The 21,926-nt window shown below is 38.5% G+C and overlaps 1 protein-coding gene across 9 annotated transcripts in view; it reads left to right on the top strand.

Moving 5' to 3' along the window:
* Window positions 1-21,926, top strand: part of dmxl1 (Dmx-like 1) — a 204,653-nt gene that overhangs the window by 163,988 nt on the left and 18,739 nt on the right. For all 9 annotated transcript variants that reach the window (XM_048528018.2, XM_048528019.2, XM_048528017.2 and 6 more), the window contains 5 exons: window positions 451-568; window positions 11,225-11,311; window positions 11,514-11,635; window positions 14,104-14,245; window positions 19,281-19,341. In XM_048528018.2, the coding sequence (XP_048383975.2) occupies window positions 451-568; window positions 11,225-11,311; window positions 11,514-11,635; window positions 14,104-14,245; window positions 19,281-19,341 (530 nt within the window). The remainder of the gene's footprint in view (window positions 1-450; window positions 569-11,224; window positions 11,312-11,513; window positions 11,636-14,103; window positions 14,246-19,280; window positions 19,342-21,926) is intronic.

Here is a 21,926-nt window from a genome sequence, read left to right as displayed (position 1 = left end):
ATTGTGGCAACACTTCTGGAATTGATCATTCAAGTTGTGATGCCTACATGTAATTAAGGATAGCCAACACAACGTTGTCAAAGATGGGTCATGTTTGGCAACTTCAGTGATTTACAAAGTAACTATTTGAAACAGTAAGTGTTGTGTCACTTAAGTGAATATTAACTATTTATATGTTAAGATCTAGAGCAAGGAGGACAGAACGAGGCAATATTAACTTTACATTGTTGTACCAAAGAGCCAGCTGAAAACATAATACGAGCCTTGCTATGTCTTTCTATTTAAAAATATAATTAAAAATGTAATTTAATGAAATGTGGACACTCATTATTGCTTCAGAATTTTGTGTGCAAAAGGTTAAGTGCTATTTTTATCTTGAGTTATATAATTACATAAAAATCATCTAAAAATTCAAAGGCTTGCACCATTGAAATTACTTTTCCTTGACAGGTCAAAACACCACACCGCTCTTCCTGTTAAAAGACTTTGGCAATTCCTTGTGAAACAGGAAGAAGTACAAGAGATTTTCATCCGAAATATTTTCACAAAAAAGAGATGTCAAAATGAGGTGTGTAGTATTGAAATAAGTACAGTTTTGAATTTGATTCATCTCGCAGTCAAAGTACTGTTACTATAAATGTTTTCTTTTCATGTAAACTATAAATTGAAAATGATTGAATAGTACCTTAGAATTAAGACATATCTTTTCTGCAGAAACATGCAGTTTGGTAAGTTGTGCAGTAGTTGTAAAAGGTATTTGAGCTCCAAATGTGAAGTGAGCATGACTGTTTGACTGATAGTGATGTTAAAGAACTCAAGCAAAACTGAAGCCATTGGGAGTCTGGCAACATCCCTACTAGTCTCAGCCATACCTAACCTAAAGGAAGGTGGTTTGGTTACTCATCAATCATTTTGGGTGCAGAGCATACTTGTCCGGAAGTATTGTGATACACCTCTCTGGAGTAGGTAGCATATGAGCCTGTGCCTTGTGGCCCAACACAGGAAAACTGCAATTGTACCACAAGAGTTCTCTCTGGTTCAGAGTTAGTATCCCAGTCCCAACCATTTGTAGCAATTTCATCGGTGACCTCACCGTAAGATAGGAAATTGGGGTGTTTGCCCATGGCTACATAATTATGCGTAAGAGTTTCCAATTAAGGAGGCTGAAGGAGTTTTGTCAAAAATTAACTAATTCTATAATGAATCTTTATTGGTAAATTCTACTCCTTAAACATTGCCAACATTGTGTAATGCCTGAAATAAATTGGAAAATATATGACCCTTAAAACAAGTCTAAAGAAAGTAATTTACATGCAACTTTTTCACTGATTTGGGGAACATATAAAGTTCTATTTATTTTGAGATTAAGCTGTTGCAAAGCAAGATAGTGTCTTCGTTCATGTTCACATCTAAGCTATTGCACAAGACCACAAGCATCCATATATTCATCTTTTTATCTGCTCACAATTCAAATACTAATACAGCACTGCACCTTTGGAATTAAGCAATCAGGTACAATAGTTCTGAGGCTTTGTTATTGGATTTGTAAACCAGAGTCCTGGATTAATAAGGTATAGCAGAAACTGCAGATGCTGGAGAATCTGAGATAACAAGAAGTAGAGCAAACTGCAATGGTCAGATTTTTTTTTAAATTATTGTACCCGGATTATTAATCCAGGGTAACAAGGTGTAGAGCTGGATGAACACAGCAGGCGGGCTGATGTTTCGGGCCTAGAAACGTCAGCCTTCCTGCTCCTCAGCCTACTGTTTATCCAGTTTAGTTCAGCTATTTTAAGTTTTTCCCTTTTTGGTGAAGCCTGAATGTCACTGGAAAAGCCATGATTAATTTCCATTCAGGCAATGGTGGTGAACTGCCTTTTGAAGCACTGCATTGTGGCATGAGCACTCCCATGGTGCTATAGGTAGAGTGACAAAAGAACTGCGGTGTATTTACGAGTCATGATGCTATGCGACTCAGAAGGGAGTGTGATGGTGCCTGCTGTGCCCTTGTTCTTCGAAATGGTAGAGGTCACTGGTTTGGAAATTGCTGCTCAACAAGGCTTGGCAAGTTCAGTACCTATTATAGGTGGTACATAAGGCACTAGTGCATCAGTCTGTAAACATTGAAGGTGGTGGATCTTGTGCTAATAAAGGAGAATGTTTTGTCCTGGATGATGCCAAACATTTGAGTGTTTTTGGAACTGAACTCCCCAAAAAATATCTTGTTACGCTTCTTCTGTTTTATACCTTGTCAACAGTGGAAGGGCTCTAGAAAGTCAGAAACTGAACTGTTACTAATATTGTACCTATGCTTAGGGCTGTATTGGTAGCCACAGTGTCTGTATAGCTGGACAACCCATGTTTCTTTCAAATGCTGACTGCCGGCATACTGACAGATGATTCAGCAATAGTAATCTCGTCAAAATTCACTTGGAGTTTGTCATGCTGCATGATCATTTGACATCTGCACTCCCAACCTTCTGACGTGGAAGTCATTAACAAAGTAATGGATTGGGTTAAGGGCACGGCGTTGAGGAAGCCCAGCATTGTCCTGACTCAGATTTCCAACAAACAACATTTGCCAGCACCAAAAACACAAATTGCTGGAAAAATTTGGCAGATATAGCAGCATCTGTGGAAAGACGACAGTTAAAGTTTCAGCTCCTTTAAACCTGCGGAACAGCTGTCATCCTTTGGGTTAGGTATGAATCCAGCCTTTCAGAACATTTTCCCTGATTACTATTGAATTAAATTGTACTAAGTTTCCTTGATGATGTTGCCCACAGTCAAATGCTTGATGTCAAAGGCAATCACACTTGTACTTCATCTCTGAATTCTACTCTATGCCCATATTGGACCAAAGCTGCGATGATACATGGAGTAGATTGGTGCTGGTAGAAGCCAAATTATACATCAATGAACAAGTTATTGGTGAGTCAGTGTCATTTGATAAGATTGCAGTTCCTTTTATCATTTGGCTGACAGAGAAATCTAGGTCAATGGAATGATCATGTGGACAGTTTCAACTGCAGTCATGGCTCAGTTTCCATTTGTGTTCTGCCATCACTGAAGCTTCTCTCATAATGTCTCTGCGTATAAATTAGATGAGATACGGTCTTCTTACTGTGCATTGGTAAGAATGAAGTTATTTTGATTGACCTCACCACAGACTTTGTAGCTTTTTTTCGCTGACTCCTTTCCCGTTTTTGTTTCTGGCTGAACCAAATTGTTTTCATTCTTCACTTCCACGTGAACTGAATGTCCAGTCCCTTGGTCTTTCTCGCAGTGTGCTTGCTTTTTCATTAACATTGCCTTGCCTTTATTCTCGTTCAACCCATGTTACCAAAATCTTCATTCCACTTTTGATCACCTCTAAATTCAAGCATTTCTGGATGTTCTCCTCTCAGCCTTCCTGTGTAAAGCTAAAGTTAACCAATCCCTACAGCCCAACCTACGGCACATTAAACTGCTGGTCACAATCTTTATCCTTTGCAACATTTCAGTAAAATCATCATTGTCGTTCCAGAATCCTCTCCGTCGCTGAGTTTGTGAAAGTGCAATGAGCATTCCAACTGTAGTGCAACTGACGTTTGATTTTTTTTTTGGTTTTCAGTACCACTAAATATAGAGCCAATAATAATTTTCCTTCCCTGTGCTTCCAATTTCCCATCTGTTTTTGAGAGGCTTATATTGACCTCTCAATTTTTGATTCTCAATGCCATTGAAAATTTTCGGTTATGGCATATTTGCTCATGTTATTTTTTTCCCAAATATTCTGCTCACATTTATCAAATTTGAACATTAATTACCACGCCCGTCCAGTCTGCCAGAGGGTATATCACCTACGTTCTTTCTCATAGTTTGCAGTGCCTTTAAATTTAAAGGAGCAAACATCTGCAATTCTAGTTCTCTAATTGCTGACTACATTGTTGATAATGAGAATTTTTCTAAAGACAGAGATGATCTGACTTGAATATTCCATTGTATGAAGTGAATTAACAGATTTATTACTGAAAAATTGTTTCCACTGGGAGATCTCTATAACAAGAGAGCAGTAGTTTTGGGATAAAGGACCAACTACTCAAGATTAAGATGAGGATAAATTAGCTATCAGAATCTTTGGAATTTTGCATTACAGAGGGTTGTGGATGTTCCACCACTAAATGTATTTGAAGCTGAATTAGACAGGTATTTGCTGCCTCAGGGAATAGAGGGATACAGACAGATGGTAGCAAATGGTGTTTAATGTTCAAGATCTGCTCTGGTCACAGAATGGTGGAAACAACCTGACAGACTATATAGCCTTCTCCTGCTCTTACTTTAGTTTGTATTGTCTTGTAGCTCCTGAATGTTCTTCTCATTTGATTATTATATTGATTTTAAATGTTTCTTGGATTTTAAATCTATTAGTTTATTCCAGGTGATTTTAAAAGAATAAAATCCCTGTCACAAATGTCTAGTCTAGTCTTGTTGAAAAAACATTAAAAGGAATGGCCAATCAAGTTTCATTGGGAAAATTGTGAAATATTTCACAATCAGTTAATCTAATAGGAGTTCACTATTCTAATAACGGCAGGGAAGAAGCTGTTGTTGAATCTATTGGTACATGCTTTCAAACTTTTGTATCTTCTACCTGATGGGAGAGTGTATAACAACCGGGGTGGGAGGGGTATTTGCTTATGTTGACCACTTTCCCGAGGCAGCAGGAAGTGTAGAGGGAGTCAATGGAAGGAAGGTTAGTTTGCATGGTGGACTGGGTTGCATTCACAACTCTAATTTGTTGCAGTCTTGGGCAGAGCAGTTGCCACATCAAGCTGTGATGCAGCTGGATAAGATAGTTTCTACAATGCATCTATAAAAATGAAGCAAGATTGTGGGCATACCCTTTTTCTTTAGCCACCTTAGGAAGTAGCGACATTTCTGTGCTTTCATGCCAATTGTGTTGATATTGATGGACCAGGTATTATAATATGGGCTAAATACTGGCAAACGGGACAACATCAGATTGGGATGGCAGGTCAGTGCAGATGAGTTGGTCTGAAGGGTCTGTTTTCGTGGTCTATGACTTTAAGACATACATGTAGTAACAGTAAAACCAGTGCAATATCTACACAAAATGACAGTTGTTCAAGATCTGTGATCATTTACACTTTCAGACCTAAATCAGAAAGTTTCAACTATAATATTTTCTCATCCATGCTTAATTAACTTTTAAACAATTTGTCTTGTGGCTGTTCTTGATGTAGTCAGTAGACCCCTCCAATGAAACAGACAGAAATTCTATGATGGAGGAACCTAGCATCAACAAGGTACAGCTCAATTGTTAATAACCACCTCTGGCTGTAGTGTTCTCCCCAGGCAATTCATACTGCTCTAATACAAGGGTCAGCACTTGCTTGGACATAATTTGATTAATCACTCACTAAGTCTGTTTTCAAAAAGAAACTTTACAAGTAGACCCATAAGTCAGGTGCCTGGGGAGACCACATACGAAATTAGTGGTCACGGGAACACAGTACTCACCATATCATGTATTTTGAAATATATGCATTTCCTTTTACATTTGCCAGAGTTGGAATAAACAGGTATGGGGTTTTTTTTCCCTACGCTGAAATATGCTCATTTTTATGCTTGTATTTCTGTGATGTTAGCATCAGGCAGAGTTACTACTTTTCATTATAATTTTAAAATTTGCTTCACTGGCATATTGATGAAGTTAAAAATGCCTATTTGCGTCAGAACCTCAAGTTATATTGGCAATTGAAGAGGAGCACATCCTTTTGCGCAGAACAGCTAAGAGCCTTACCAACTGACAGATGAAGTAATTGTCTTTTGTGGAAAAATCATATCTGAAGTCATGGATCTTAACCTTGCAACTGGGAAGTTTTGCTGCCCATTAAATTTCACTACAGTTATATAGGCCACGGTCAATTTATATTCATTATATTTAAACCTTAAATTAAGATCCCCACTTAATAGTGACATTATCTCAAATTTCTGCAAGTTATGCCTACCCAAAATTATTCTGTCCTACTTTGTTTGAAGTGAAGGATCTCCACAGTAACTGTTGTAGCTTTCATCCTTCAAGCCTGATCTATATAGAACACCATTTGCATTACATTGATCTGTTGCCTTTGATACCTGCACCTAATGAGATTCCATTAGTTTCAAGTTTCGGTTAATCTAACTTCCGTAACCTTTTTTGGAAAGCGGTTTTTACATTTTCACTACTCTTTCTACAAAAAAGGAGTTTCTTTCATTTCAATCTTGAGCAGCTTTGCTCTAATTTTAATTCAGTCCACCAGGCCTTCCACAGGGGGCAGTAATCTATTCCAATTCATCATTTTATAACTTTAAAGATTTCAATTCGGTCATATGCCAATCTTCAAAAATTCAGGGGAATGCAAATCATTTATGCAATTGTGCTCATCATTTAATCCCTTAAGATCTGTCACTGTGATAAAACTGCATCATAACCCTTAAAGAAAAATATTGCCTTTCTTGTGTTACCCAGAACTGAATGCAGTAATCCAATTTGGCTTTACCAAGGTTATGCTTCAAATGCACAACCTGTACCAACCTGTATTCTGATACACATGAAAAATGCTGTAATTCTGCTAATTATTTTGGTTACTTTGTCTGTGTATGGACAATTTTTTTTCTACTTCTTGCCATTTTCTGCATTTTTGCCATTCAGAAAGTATTCTGAATTATTATCTTGTAATCAAAATGGATAATCTGAAATTTAACTTCATCTATCAGTTTTGCTGACTGGTTTAATCTGACTGATTCACTATCTAACTGCATGCTGTCTCCCACAAAACTTACTGTTATTGCTAATTTAGTTGTTGTCTGCCAGCTTGAATGATGGAGGAGAGTTCCATATCCAAGTTTGAGTTAAATGGTTGAAAACTTACTGAGATCTCTGGGCAGCACAACTTGCCACATTAAGGCAATACATACATTCCCTTCATTTCTACTTTCTCCAAATTTCCAATTAATTTGTGACCTATATCTTAAGTTCCATGCACCTAGTTTTTGTTTTAAGTCTCTTGTGTAGAGTCTTCTCAAAAACCGTTTTAGGAGGTTAAAATAAACAACATTCATAAACAGTCCCCACTTCACCATGTTAATATCCTAGTGAACGTTAATGTGACTTGATCATTTCATAATAAGTTTACTGTGAATTCCAGATTAATCGTTCTAACAGTAAATTGTTAATCAATCATAACTTCCTTCATATAAACATGTGAAATTTGAAACCATGATGGTGTGTGGCTTGGAGGGCAGTTTGCAGGTGGTAGTATCCCTGTGCATTTTCCCTTGTCCTGCCAGGCAGTGGAGCTTGTGGAATTCAAAGGTGCTACGATGTATCACTGCAATGTATGTTGTACACCACGTGTTATCCAATGTTTTTACATGAATGGCCACATTCCAATTTTATTCTTCCTCAAGGTGTCAGTGAACTCACTTCTGAAAGATAAGATGAATTTTGACTTGAAAGTTGCAGTATGAAGCAGAAAAACAATTTGCTGTGCAAAAATGTACCAAAACAATTAACTGGTGAATAAATTAATTGATTTTAAAATGACCATTAAAAGATAGCCAAGCTAACTGATGACCTTTTCTTTACCTTCACTAAAGAAGCAGAGATGGACAGGTTTACTACCAAATCCTGGTTACCAGGAAAGGAGGACCAGATTTGAGCTAACACAATTGCAAATGACTCCCTTATCCTTAGACTCAGGAGTGATCCCAGAGGATAGAGAATTTCAAATTTTACACTGTGTTTAAAAATGGATAAAGGATAAGCCATACAGTTATAAGCCAGTCGGTTATATTTCAATGGCATGGAAGCTTTGAGAAACAGTCATGTGCACAAATTTAAATTAATCAAAAAATTTTCATGCAGATTTGTTCACAGTAAAATATGGTTAGTAGTGTTGATTTTAATTTTAATGTAACAGTTGATGAGGTAATAGTTTGCTATTATAAACCTTTTTGAAGTGCAACAGAATTGGTTTGAGAACTACTTTGAAACGGAATAAAACCCAGTGGTGTTATAAAAAGGAAATTTAGTTTCATGACTAGAAGCAGAGAATTGTGCAGGGTTGGAAGATGTGCAATGGCGCTCCCTGGGTGGGTCATGATTATGCCGATTGCTTTTCTTGACTGATATTATTGATCTGGACTTCATGCAGGACTCTATTTCAAACTTTGCAAATTTAACCAAATTTGGTCCTATTATGAACTATGAGGAAGTTAGTTACACATTTCAGGAGATCTTAAATGATGGGGTAAATGCTGCAGACACATGGTAATTAAATTTGATACGAGAAGCATGAAGTAATACATCTTAGAAGAATGAGAAAAAGAAATATAAAATAAAGGGTGCAGTTCTAAATGGGATATGGAGCAAAGGGGCATGGGTGTGTATGTACATAAGTTGTTGAAGGTTGCAAGAATAGTTGTGAAAATGGTTAATATGGCCTGTCGATCGTGGGCTTTCAAAATAGAAACAGGATGAAAGCATGGAAGGACGTGGTAAAACTGGATCAAATGCTAGTTTGACCTCAACTTGAGCAGTGAATGTGGACATAGAATACAGGGAAAAACTGTTCATATTGACTAGAGCCATAGTGATGTATGGCAACAGACCCTTCGGTCCAACTTGTCCATACCAGCCAGGTATCTGTTTGCAGCATTTGGTCCTTACCCCTCTAAAATCTTTCCTATTCATAACCCATCCAGATGCCATTTTTAAATGTTGTAATTGTACCAGCCTTCATGCTCTGGGAGCTCATTCATACCACCCCCTGCATGGAAAAAGTTGCCCCTTAGGTCCCTTTTAAATGTTCCTCTCTCATGTTAAACCTATGCCCTCTAGTTTTGGTCTCCCCTACCCCAGGGAAAGACTTTGTCTATTTACCCTGTGCCTGCCCCTCATGATCATGTAACCTCTATAAGGTCACCGCTTAGCCTCTGACACTCCAGGGTAAATAGCCCCAATGTATTCAGCCTCTCCTTAAGCCTCAAACCCTCCAACCCTGGCAAAGTCCTTGTAAATCTTTTCTGACCCCTTTCAAGTTTCACAACGTTTTTTTTTCTATAGCAGGGAGTCTAGAATTGCACACAGTATTACAAAAAGTGGCCTAATCAATATCTTGTACAACCGCAACATGACCTCCAACTCCTGTGCTGAGTGCACTGACTAATAAAGGCAAGCATACCGAACACCACCTTTGCTATCCTGTCTACCTGTGGCTCCTCTTTCAAAGAGCTATGAACCTACACTCCAAGGTCTGTTTGTACATCAATACTCCCCAGGACCTTACCATTAAGTGCATAACGCCTGCCCTGATTTGCCTTTCCAAAATGCGGTATCTCACATTTAACTAAATTAAATTCCATCACTCCTCAGCCCATTGGCGCATCTGATCAAGATGCTGTTGTACTGAGGTAACCTTTGCTGTCTACTACACCTCCAAGGACACAGATTAAAGATTATTGGCAAAAAGAAAAGCAGTAATGACACTAGGAAGAAGTTATTTTTCTGGACTGGTGTTTTTCTTTTAACCACTGATGAGGGCATCATTAACTAAGCCAGCATTTACTGCCCATCCGTAATTGCATAGAGAGATTGAATTATTGAATTCAAATTCCACCATCTGCCATGGCGGTGTCGAACACAGAATGTTAGCCCAGAGACCGAGGTAACAGTTCTAGTGATAATACCACTTGACAGTCTCCTCCCCTAATGATCTGGAATGCATTAATTGAGTGTGTGGTGGTAGTTAATTTGATTACTCCTTTCAAAAGGAAACTGGCCAACTTTGAGGGCTACAAGAAAAAGCCGAGTAGTGGGATCAGCTAATTAGCATTTAAGGAAAGCACGTGGGCATTTTCTGGTATGCATTTTCTATTGACTGCGGCAGTTGAAGCCAGCGGTCACTGCCCCTTTCCAAGGACAGTTCAGAGGAACAACAAATTCTTGCCTTGTTTACATCATATGGGGGAAAAAAGAATGCTCCCTCAGCGTCTCTGCCACATTGCATTAAATTTAAAAGCTTTGGCTGTCATTGCCTTCCTTCTGTCTAATATTATAATTTACTCCAATCTTTCTTTCTTTCTTCCCCAAGCCATTTGACCTTTCTGTGAATCCCTCTTACTCCAAAGGCAAAGCCTTCAGTCAGCTGACCCTAAACTGTCACAGACTGTAAACCGCAGCTTCTCATTTTCTTTACTTTTTTCAAAAAAAAATCTCAGCACCAAGTTTTAATCCAGTTTAAACTTTGAGCCAGTCTTAATTATCTCTTTCCTGTGTTCAATGTCCATAGGTTTCATCTATTTATTCATTTTTTCAACCTTCTCTGAGAGGCTTTGCAATATTCATTACAAGTGCTATACAAAACTTGAAGTCAAACCTAGTTCAACGTAATGTAAGGTGCAGAGTCTCACTTGTTCTTATTATAATGTATCAGGTGAGAAATATAACTCAGATTGTAATTTATCAGGTAGGCAAGTTACTAACAAAATTCTAAATAAAAACCAAAAGAACTGTGGATGCTGTAAAGCAGGAACAAAACCAAAGTTGCTAGAAAAGCTCAGCACGTCTGACAGCATCTGTGAAGCAGAAAACAGTCCACTGACCTTTCCTCAACTGATGGTGGCTGGGAAAGTGTTATATACGGAAAAATGGGAGGTGGGTGGTGTAGGGGGTCAACAATAGGATAGAGCCCAAAGAGACAGAAAGACAGTTGGACAGACAGCAAAATTCATTTTACCCAGAATACAGGCAGTCTGTGATGTAACCATCTCTGATACAATAATCACTTGCTGCTCAGGAGTCAATAGTAATGCTACCATCGTTATTGAAGTGCAAACCAAAAGGATAAAATTGGTTTTGCACAAACCTGAAATCTATAGTGGGGGAAAGTAGCATTTTTCCAGAAAGCAAAACTCAACCCAGCGTGTCATTTTGTTTATACAGTGTGAATGTCAGTGTCATAACTACACATCATCGTTTTGCTTCGAAAGTGGGTATATCTCACAGTAAAATCTTCTCTTGTTAGTCTTGTGCAGCCATATGCAAATTGATAAAGGTGAATTTTTGAGGGGGGAAATGTTGAGAACTGCATAACAAAAGTGTGCCAATGCACCATGAGGCAACAAGGAGCATTGTTATTATACAGAATATCGTCTTTTTTTGTTTTGTTTTGCAAAGGTGGAAGCTGATTCTGGTTATCCTGGTGGAAGAGCAAGAATCGTGCATAAAGAATCTGACATCATTACAGCATTTGCAATTAATAAAGTAGGTGAACGCATAATTCCATCATAAAGTGCCTGTTAATTACGGTAATTTTTTTCCCATGTTCTTTTCGAATGAAAGCCAGTAAATATTGATCTTGCGAGAGATATTAATCTAATTTGCATTTAATGAAATTTGATACGAAGTCTAATTTTCTGTAATAGTAGTGTCAAAGCTTGACGTGGTCTGCCTTTCCACCTTTTAGGCTAATCGGAACTGTGTTGCCATCGCCACAAGTCATGATATCCAGGAGCTAGATGTGTCTGCAATCCTGGCTACCCAGATCTACACTTGGGTTGAAGATGAGTTTGAACTGGAATCAAAAGGGTATGTTTTGAGAGCCATTTTGATTTTCTGCTCTGTAATTGTGAAGACCATGCAATATGAAATTGCCCATAGATGATGATCCAAATTCATAGACGCTCAATTGCATGTCCAAGCATTCAGTCATTATTTTACTTCACATTCATAATTTTGAGCTGTGCGCACCCATATTGGACCATTCTGAATTAGCAATTAGAAATACAAAGTGTTGGTACATAAGCAGTCACAGCCTATGAAAATGACAATCTAAATTATTGTGTTTTGAGTCAAATATCTGTAAATGAGTCTTGTCATTTTTATATTGCCCTTCCTAAAATGCATAAGTTGCCTTTGATTTTTGAAAAGTTTGATTTTGTGATTAATGTAAATATTGAAAATACTTGTTACTCATGCATCACTGAAAAAACAAAATTTTTGGAGCATCCAGAATAAGGAATTCTATAGATTTCAGCAATGCATGTTTTCTTCCAATGAGGGTTTCACTCTTGAAACACAAAATATTTGGAATTTGTGTTTTTCAAACTGATTCAGAAAGGCTGAGATACTCAAATTGTATGTCAGATGACCTGTTAGCAAACATGATGGGTACAACACTGATTCCAAAAATAAATGCTCCGAAAAGATGCTTAAACATTGACAAGTTTCATTCTAACTGTACATCTGTGGCAATCTATTAGAGAAAGTACTGTGGAGCAAATTCTGCTTGTTGAAAAGTGTGCACTTGTCCTTTGCAATATTGTAGTTCTGAAGAAGGGTCACTCAACTTGATGCCCAAACTACGAAATCTCTCCACAGATGTGCCAGACCTGTGGAGCTTTTCCAGCGATTTCTATTTTTATCTTTAATTATTTCAGGTTGAGAATTGTGCATGTGAAGTGTTGATTAGACGCTAAGCTAACAGAACAGCACCCCAGCCTGAATGTCTTCCTTGGAAAAAAGGGTTATGATGAAATTTTTTCTAAGCATCTACAATCTTAGCATCATGTGCTTACTTAACAGGAGAGATGGATTTTCCTTTAAAATGGAATCCATTTTAATCAGAAAAATCATCTCAACTTTCCTATATAAATTAGTCTTCTCTTTCATAACGCACATTCTTTTGATGTTTAAGTTGTGAAGTCATTTATGAATGAAGAGGAATATCCAGACAAAGTTGGTTCAATTGAAGAGAAGATATATTCAGCTGTCTTCACTTTGTTTTTTTGATGTCCTTAATAAGTGAGCATCTCCTGATTTTAGCTAAATGGACCTCTGGAAGGCATGTGGCTGAATAATATACAAGAAATTTGATATTAGTTGAAAATTGATTGGAAGATAGGCATACGAGAGATACAGGGTACTTTCTCTGAATGGTGGTGAATAGCAAATGTTTTTTTGTGGAATGTACTTCAACTTTTGTTCTTGTTTATTAAGATTATGATGTGCTTTGCAAAATTCTGAGGTCTTGTAAGGTGCTTAACAAAGATGACTTTGGTTACTTAAGTATTACCTTGAAGAGAGTTCAATGTAGACAAATGTGAGGAAATCCCCTGTAACTCTGTATAAATCAGTGTTTCCTAAATGAAATTAAAAGCTGGAGCAGAACAAAATGATTTGAGATTAATTATGTTACCAAAACTAGTATACTGGTACAAAAATAAAATCTCAAAGGCTAATAAGTCTAAACTTCCAGGATGTTTTTATGTAGAGCCTTTCTCTGACTGCATCTGGTATAAGGCACCTGGTTTCAGGAATTGCATTTGAAGGAGGGTGTATTGATTTATTGGCTTTGTAGATGGAAAGATTACATTTTGGTTTAACTCTGGATGATTTGGGGCCTCAGATGGTCAGATTGCAAACCCTTAACTTGTATTTCCCTTGAGTGGTGTTCCAGTTGATTATGTGAAACATTTTAAGGACTTGATGTAGTTAACCACACTGCATGACACTACAACGTAGTAGTGAGGGAGTACCGAACTATTCCAGGTACCATGTTTTGGATGAGAGGTTAAGACGTTTGGTTACTTCTGAAATGTCCCACAGCATTATCTAAAGAAGAAGAGGGAAATACCCGAATGCTGCATCCAATATTTATCTGTCAACCAATATAATGTATCATTTGGCTATTTATTTAATTGCTCTTAGCTGGCAGCCTGTATGTGAATTGTTATGGTATTACTTACTTTACATCAGTGACTGCACTTCAGAGTGACTAAGTTGGTTGTGAAGTGTTTTGGGATTTCTAAGTTAGAAAAGCTATATGAATGCAAGCCATTTCATCTGAAGTTGTACAGTCTTGCAGTAAATATGACTAAAGAAATTATTCGAGCTGTTTTGAAGTTGAAACCTGCATTTTAATTCTGTATAAAGATTATGTTTGGTTGGTGCACAATCAGATATGTTTTGCCAAGAAATGGAGAAACGTCAAATTTGGATGAAATCTCTAAGGATTTCTCTCTGGTTTAATTGGTTCTTTTTCTATTTCGTCATAGATCTGATGAGTTTCTGGTTGTTCATGCAAGAGATGATTTTGGTGATTTGCAGTGCAGTACACCCTATACTCCCAGTGTTCCTGGCACTCCAATAAATATGCCATGGCTAGGCAGCATGCAGACTGGCAGAGGGGCATCTGTGGTGAGTATGATGATTTTGCATTTATTCAGTTAACCTTTGCATTTACTGAGTCAACCATTCATCTTCAACAAATAAGGATTTAGGGTATTATGACTTCCCTTGACGTCGAGGCAGAATTTGACCAAGAGGTGGTGGTTAATCTGTGGAACTCATTGCAAAATAAGGCAGTGGGGGCCAAATCGTTGAGAGTACTTAAGACAGACAGACGGCCCTTCATTTCTAAAGGGATTAAGGGTTACAAAGAAAAACTATCAGCCATGATCGAATGGCAGTGCATACTCGGAAGGCTGAATGGCTAAATTCTGCTCCTGTATTTTATGGTTTAAATGCGGTATCAAGAAACCGGAGCAAAATTGCAGTCAGTGAGTCTCGATTGAGAAAAATCTCCAGGTTGGAGCCAGGCATTGCATACAGAAACATGATTGTGGAAAGATACCAATAAGGAAATTAGGATGCATGGCTAATATAATTGTGCCCTCGCTTACACTTTCCAGTGTACCTCCTATAACTTAACTCCCTTGTTTATCAAGAATCTTATGTAATGTTTTCTTGCATGGAGTGGTGCATGTATGGAATGAGCTGCTAAAGGAAGTGGAGGAGGTGGGACAACTAACAGCATTGAAAAAGCATCTGGATGGGTACATGAATAGTTTTAGAATATAATCTAACTGCTGGAAAATGGGATTAAATTAATTTAGGATATTTGGTTGGCATGGACATGTTGGACTGAAGAGTCTGTTTCCATGCTGTATAATTCCATCTCTATAACTGACCTTTTAAAATTATTCAATGACCCTGCCTCTAACAGTGACTGGGGAAGAGAATTCCACAGATTTTTAAACCTCAAAGAAAAACAATCTCCTCCTCTCCGTCTTAACTGGGAGGACTCTAATCCTTAAACAAATTCCCGAGTTCTGGTTACTCCAAAAAAGGACTGTGCTTGTGCATACAGTCTGGTATTAGGACTACCCTCTGCTTAATTTGAGAAGAAGTCATTAGAGACTTTTGTGCAATTGTGAAGGTGAGGGAAAAACAAACTCCTCCAGGGAGCCATCATCAAGATGCAGTTAGCTCTTCCGAGCTCACCACAACCTGGAAATAAATGCCATCTAACCTAATGGCTAAGACAGTTGAAGATTAATTGCCCAACTAAAAGACAGTGGGTGGGTTTGTACCTGATATGAAAGCGTGATGAGGTGGATTTCAGCTCGCAATGATTTTAAGTATATCAAATAGGTTGTGAGCAACCATTTTTTTGCAGAACCCCTAATGAAGAATATTGAGGAACATCAGAGAAAGGGTTCTTAGCCAAATGGAGTGGAAGGAAATAGACTGTCGTTCTGTTGAAAGTGTCCAGACAATCTGCAAGAGGCTTCATGGTAGAACTTATGTGGAACCCTTCCTGTCTGTCTCAGTCTACTGAATCTATGTACAGGCAAATACAAACTATTCAATAGTGGAAGAAGTTGTAGCTGCTGAATCTAACTTCAACCCCTTCACTTTGGAAGCAGATGTCTTCCAGTAAGCCAGCCTGAAGCAGTTTTAGACACAGCTATTTTTCATCTTTATAAGTATCTTTTATTGTTACCCACTTCTGAATCTTACATTTTTAGCCATAACCTTAACACTTTCACTTGAATAACTAAGTAATTTTTGCAATAAACTGACCTTAAATATGCACTGCTCAATTTTTTAAAAAGCTGAAACACCAGAAAATTAAAAGGAGGCTTATAATCAACTAAGGGTGGCATGGTGGCTCAGTGGTTAGCACTGCAGCCTCACAGCACCAGGGACCCGGGTTCGATTCCAGCCTCGGGCGACTGTCTGTGCGGAGTTTGCACATTCTCCCCGTGTCTGCGTGGGTTTCCTCCGGGTGCTCCGGTTTCGTCTCTCAGTCCAAAGATGTGCAGGCTAGGTGGATCGGCCATGCTGAATTGCCCTGTAGTGTTGAGGGGCGTGTGGGTTATAGGGGCATGTGTCTGGGTGGGATGCTGCAAGGGGTGGTGTGGACTTGTTGGGCCGAAGGGCCTGTTTCCACATTGTAGGGAATCTAATCTAAATCATTTGAATTGTTGTACCACCTGAGGGCACACCTCATGTTTGTGACTTATGTTGCAAAAAAAATTAGTAATTATTCTAAACTCCAGTGGATCCAGGCCCAACCTATCTGCCCATTTTTTAATTTGAACACTACCCCTTCATCCCCAAATCAGATGAGTGAACCTTCTTTGATTTGCTTCAAATGCTTCCTAAGTAAGGAGCCCAAAACTGTGCACAGTACTCCAAATGTGGTTTTAGCAGTGCCCAGTATGGCTTGTCGTGAAGCTTCCCTGCGTTAACATTACTTAATTTTATTGGATCCCTCCAGTCCCAATTTAATGTCTCAACGTGGACTTTACCAGTTTCAAAATCTGCCCACTCCTGGCCTCATTCCATGACCATCCCTCCCTGTTATCCCCGCCTCCTTGATCTGACGCAACCTGTCCATCTTCTCTCCCACCTATGCGTTCCTCCCACTTCACTGACCAATCCCCACCACTGCCTACCTGCACTGACCTGTCACCATCCCACCTATCTAACCCACCCCCACCCCCTTTCTTTATCTACTTCTGAGCTCCCTCCCCACCTCCCCCATTTCTGAAGAAGGGTTCTGACCCAAAATGTCAACTTGCCTGCTGCTCTGCTGCCTGACCTGCCGTGTTCCTCCAGCTCCACACTATTATCACTGACTTCAGCATTGGCAGCTCTTACTACCTCTGAGTGAGTTGTCCCAATTTAAGTGTTTTCTCATGCTCAGGAGTATGTGTAGTAGCTGTGAAATCTCAGAACTAAATTGAATAGTGATTTTTTTTTTCTCATTTTCATTTTCAGAATTTATGAAGCTTTTGTCAAACCAAGTAAATTTTTAAATTTTAAAAATCTGCTTTATATTTCATACGTACGTGCAGATTTTTAAATGTGCATGCGCAGTCAGAATTTGTCATGAGATGATTGCTGTCACCAGGCACTTCCAAATGCATATGATAGAAGAATGCTTTGTTTACCACAGGAGCCAGTATGTCAACTTTGTGATTGTAGTGACACATGAAAGTTGAGAGGGCTGTAAGATAAGTGGATCTTGCTGGCCGCCTGATGGTCAGGATGTTGCTGACTTTACGTATGTGTCAATTAAAGCATTCCCAGATCACTGAAGTATATTTATCAACTAAACAGTGCCTCCATAGCATTGTGGAGCTGTCTGTATCCCCAAGGAGGTTTATACAACTGTACATAAGAATTCTGGGTAGCTGCCATGCTGCTTTAATCCTGCAGCAATCTACCCTTCCAGATGTCTTTCCTACTAGCTGAAAAGTTTGTTTCAGGATGCAAAGTAGGCTTATCAATTTTGAGATTCAAGACCCCCGACAGAGTACTTGACAATGTGTGTAGTTTAAAAAGTGTTAAACTGCCATGGCCACTGCAAGAAATTCAGACATACCTGCCACCAGTTCCTGGCAAGAAACTGCATTTACCAGTTGTACCAGTAGCAACAGCCCACATCCTGAGAATGAATGTTCAAAAATCATTGAAGTTTAATTCCCTGCTGTGAAAAACTGTTCCAGTTAAGTCCTTTTGCAGACATTCTTCAGTTAGAAGAGTATACAAGAGTTGTTCAAGTCATTGAGTTGAATGTTGTACAGTGATGATAGATGCAGAGTTGTTTCAGTTTAATTTGAACGAGGTTTGTGAGTGGGCAAATACATGGCAGATGCATTATGTGAAAAAATGCGCAGATATTCACTTAGAGCAAAAAAAAACGGGAAAATGGATTATTATCTAAATGGATAGAAGTTGAGAGTGTGAAATATACAGGTGAGCCCTGGGTGCCCTCGTACAATAATCACTGGAAATGAGCATGCAGGTACAGTAGGCAGTCAAAAAGGCAACAGATATGTTGACCTTCATAATGAGATGATTTAAGAATAGGAACAGGATGTCTAGCTACGAGGACTTGATGATACCGCACCTGAAATGTTGTGTTCCGGTTTGGTCTGTTACCAGGGGAAGGATGCTCTTACCGTAGAGGAGGTTTCCCAGACTGATTCCTGGGATGGCAAAACTACATAGCAGGAGAGGTTAAGTTTGTTAGTTTGATATTCACTGGAATTCAGAAGAATGAGGGGAATCGCGTAGAAACTTGTAATTCTGTAACAGGAGTAGACAAGATAGACAGCAGGAAGGATGTTCCCAATGACAGGGAAGTCCACACCAGGGAATACAGTCTAAGGAAATGGGTTAAACCATTTAGGAATGAGATGAGAGGATTTTTCACCCAGAGACTGGTGAGCCTGTGGCTTTTGCTTCCACAGAAAGCATTCAAAGCCAAAATATTATGATCTCAGGGAGGAGTTGGACATAGCACTTGGGACTAAGGAGATCAAGGGTTATCGGGGAAAAGCAGGATCAAGTTGGAGGGGGTGAAATGGCCTTCTCCTAATCTTCCTTGTATGAATAACAACAGTAAAATACTGTTTTCTCACTTGATTAAATCTGATTTATTTATTTTGGGTTGTTTTGTTTCAAACTGTATAAACCAGCCAATATTAGTTTAAAATGACCTGTACAGTATGAAAAGAATTTATACAGATATAATGCTGAGAAGCAAAATGTTGTGTTGCATCAAATACCTAACTGACTACAGCTGTATCTGTGTATTGTCTCAACAACACCCTGATTGTTCTATGTACCAGCAATAATAATCTCATGTTGTGTAACTTATTCTTAAAATCGTAAAACATTTGTTGAAGTGCAACAGGAGACCTACCTATAGTACAGAGAACTTGGCTAGAAGTTAAATGAGAAAATAGAGAAACAGAATCTAATGTAGTGACTGTTGGTGCAGGTCAAAAAATTGTTTTCAAGTTTTGCAGACATTGTGATTAGGGTGTCAAAGTTCGGTATCTTTAATGTGCTTGTATTTGCTATGTATCAAAAGGTTTAGAAATGTTACTGCATTTGTTTTCCATTTAACAATGTAAACTGTTCACCTTGACAGATGATCAAGAGGAATATGAACAATGCCAGAAGAATGGCTTCACATCCAACACTACCTTATTGTAAGTATACATGAAGAATGTTTTAAACTATTTGTTATGATCTGAGGTTAGAGAGGTGCATTGCTTCTTTTTCTGGTCCGACTCCATTAGTTACAATAAATTGTAAATTTAACCAAGTTGGTGAAAAAAACCACTTAAGTAGGTCTTTGGCTGAAAGAGATAATACGGTGTGAAGCTGGATGAACACAGCAGGCCAAGCGGCATCAGAGGAGCATGCAAGTTTGACATTTCGGGTCGAGACCCTTCTTCTCTGATGCTGCTTGGCCCGTTGTGTTCATCCAGCTTCACACCGTGTTATCTCGGATTCTCCAGCATCGGCAGTTCCTACTATCTCTAACATTATTAAAAACAAGTCGGGTTTCAACAAATTACCCATCAGGTCAACAACAAATAGCTGTTTTATGAAAGCAAACTTTCTCAAACAAAGTTTATTAACTAATAGTTTGGATTCTGGGAATAACCAACCTTGCCACTGTTAATTTCACGTTAATTTTTCTGAAGACTGCAATATCACTACGGTGATTCAGATTGAATGATTCAAGTTAGAATATATCCCATTTGTCAAATAATCCAAATAATAACTTGAAGAAACAATATCAAATGAAAGTGTTCTAAAAGTTGCAAGTTCCTGTGACTGCAGAGAAAAATGTATGAACTAGTGTTCATTTTTGGCATAAATGTTAGTCAGGTGATAGGTAGTCTGTAGTCTGAATTTTTTTGGTGTAACAATTGACTGCCTTATTAGCTTTTCAATTACATTCCATGCCTTTTGTGTTGACACCTGCCTAAGAATTTATTGGTAGTGACAACAGACTAGTGAAACAATGATATGAATTTCAGACTGTTACTTGTTCTTCTAAGGCGTAGGAAATTGTGTCAGAATCTTTGTGGTCATGAGTAGAAATTCTAGATGATTTTCCAAAGCAGGAGGAATTTGCCTGTCTTTCATTGTTTCCCAAATCAATGACTGATAATTTCTGTGTAGAAATTTCTTTCTATATCTGAAATTCTGATAGCATATGGCTCAGTGGTTAGCACTGTTGCCTCACAGCATGAGGGACCCGGGTTCAGTTCTACCCTTGGACGACGGTCTGTGTGGAGATTGCATGTTCTCCGTGTGTGTGCGTGGCTTTCCTCCCACAATCGGAAGATGTGCAGGCGAGGTGGATTGGCAATGCTAAGTTGCCAGTAGTGTTCAGGGATGTGTAGCTTAGGTGGGTTATAAGGTGATATATATAGGGCCAAAGGGCTTGTTTCCACACTGTAGGGATTGTATGAATATCAATGGTGTGCCAATCCATGGTCAGACACTTGCTTTCTATATTTGTGTTCTTTAAAGTGCCAGTATAAAATTCTGTGCAATGTAATGGACTTTTTTTTTTTCCTTTTGGCTTTTTTTCTTCTTATTGATTTAAAAGTAGCAGGCTTGAGTCTGTGGTTGGTGTTTTTGCAAGAGGAAGCGTGCTTGCTATTGTTTCTCCTCCACAAATGTTACCTTGCTTCAGCACAGATTGAAGCACTTTAGTCTTGGTTGTCGTTGTAATTTTAGCACTGAACTCAGATGAAAAGGCATGTCTGTTCAGGGAAAGGAAACTCTTCAGTGCTGTTATTACCTTTTTGTACCAACTCGTCATCCCTAACCAGTTGTCACTGTTATCTTCGCATGCCCACTTACTAACATTATGATGCGGTTTCTTGGGTCAAACTTCACTAACAGTGTGATATTGTCTGAGACCCGCCCCTTACAGTTCACATGACATGTGACAACAATGTTGAAACAGATTTTCAACTTTGAGCAACGCAAACTATTTACATTACTGCAGTATCACAGATTTAACATTATCTCAGTTCTGTGCTTACTGATGTTGTTGCACATTACATTTCATGACTCCAACACTCCAACACTATGAGCCTGACTGAAGATGAGGCAGAAATCTTTGTCTCATTGTGATGTCATGTAACTCTCTTGTAAAGATGCACTGACCAGTCTGGAATCTATATAATGGAACGAACAACAAGAACGGTCACTGGATCTGAAACATTAACTTTGCTTTCTCTCCATAGATACTGCTAGACCCACTGAGTTTCTCCAACAGTTTGTTTTTGCTTAAGATCGTAAGGACTCTTAAGTTGCATGCAGAAAGGATGCTTCCACTTTTTTTTAACAAGGATTGCCGTTTTGCAATAGAGATAAGGAAGCATTTTTCTCCAACTTTGGAACTTTCTTCCTCATAATGTGATGGAGGCAGAGATTTTAAATTTTTTTTAAGGCAGAGATTGATATGTTCTTCATAAGCAAAAGATTTAAAAGTTAGTGGGCTGTGTGGGAATGTTGCGATCTTAGTTGTGATTTTAGTGAGTAGTGGAGTAGGTTTGAAGGGTCTAATGATCAATCCTCCTCATTGTGTTCAAAAATAATCATTTGGGACTGTTAGTTTGAAAGTTGCAGAGCAATTTGATGAGTTTGGTATTAGGGATAGTTCTCGGTTACAAAGAGGATAGAAAGCTGGTTTATTTTCCCTTTAACAGAGGAAGGTAAAGTGATGTTGAATAAAGGTAGTGAAGTCTATGAATGATATTGATAT

The sequence above is a fragment of the Stegostoma tigrinum genome, chromosome 3 (assembly GCF_030684315.1).
Source record: "Stegostoma tigrinum isolate sSteTig4 chromosome 3, sSteTig4.hap1, whole genome shotgun sequence".
Lineage (NCBI taxonomy): Eukaryota > Metazoa > Chordata > Chondrichthyes > Orectolobiformes > Stegostomatidae > Stegostoma > Stegostoma tigrinum.
This window is presented reverse-complemented; position numbering and strand designations above follow the sequence as displayed.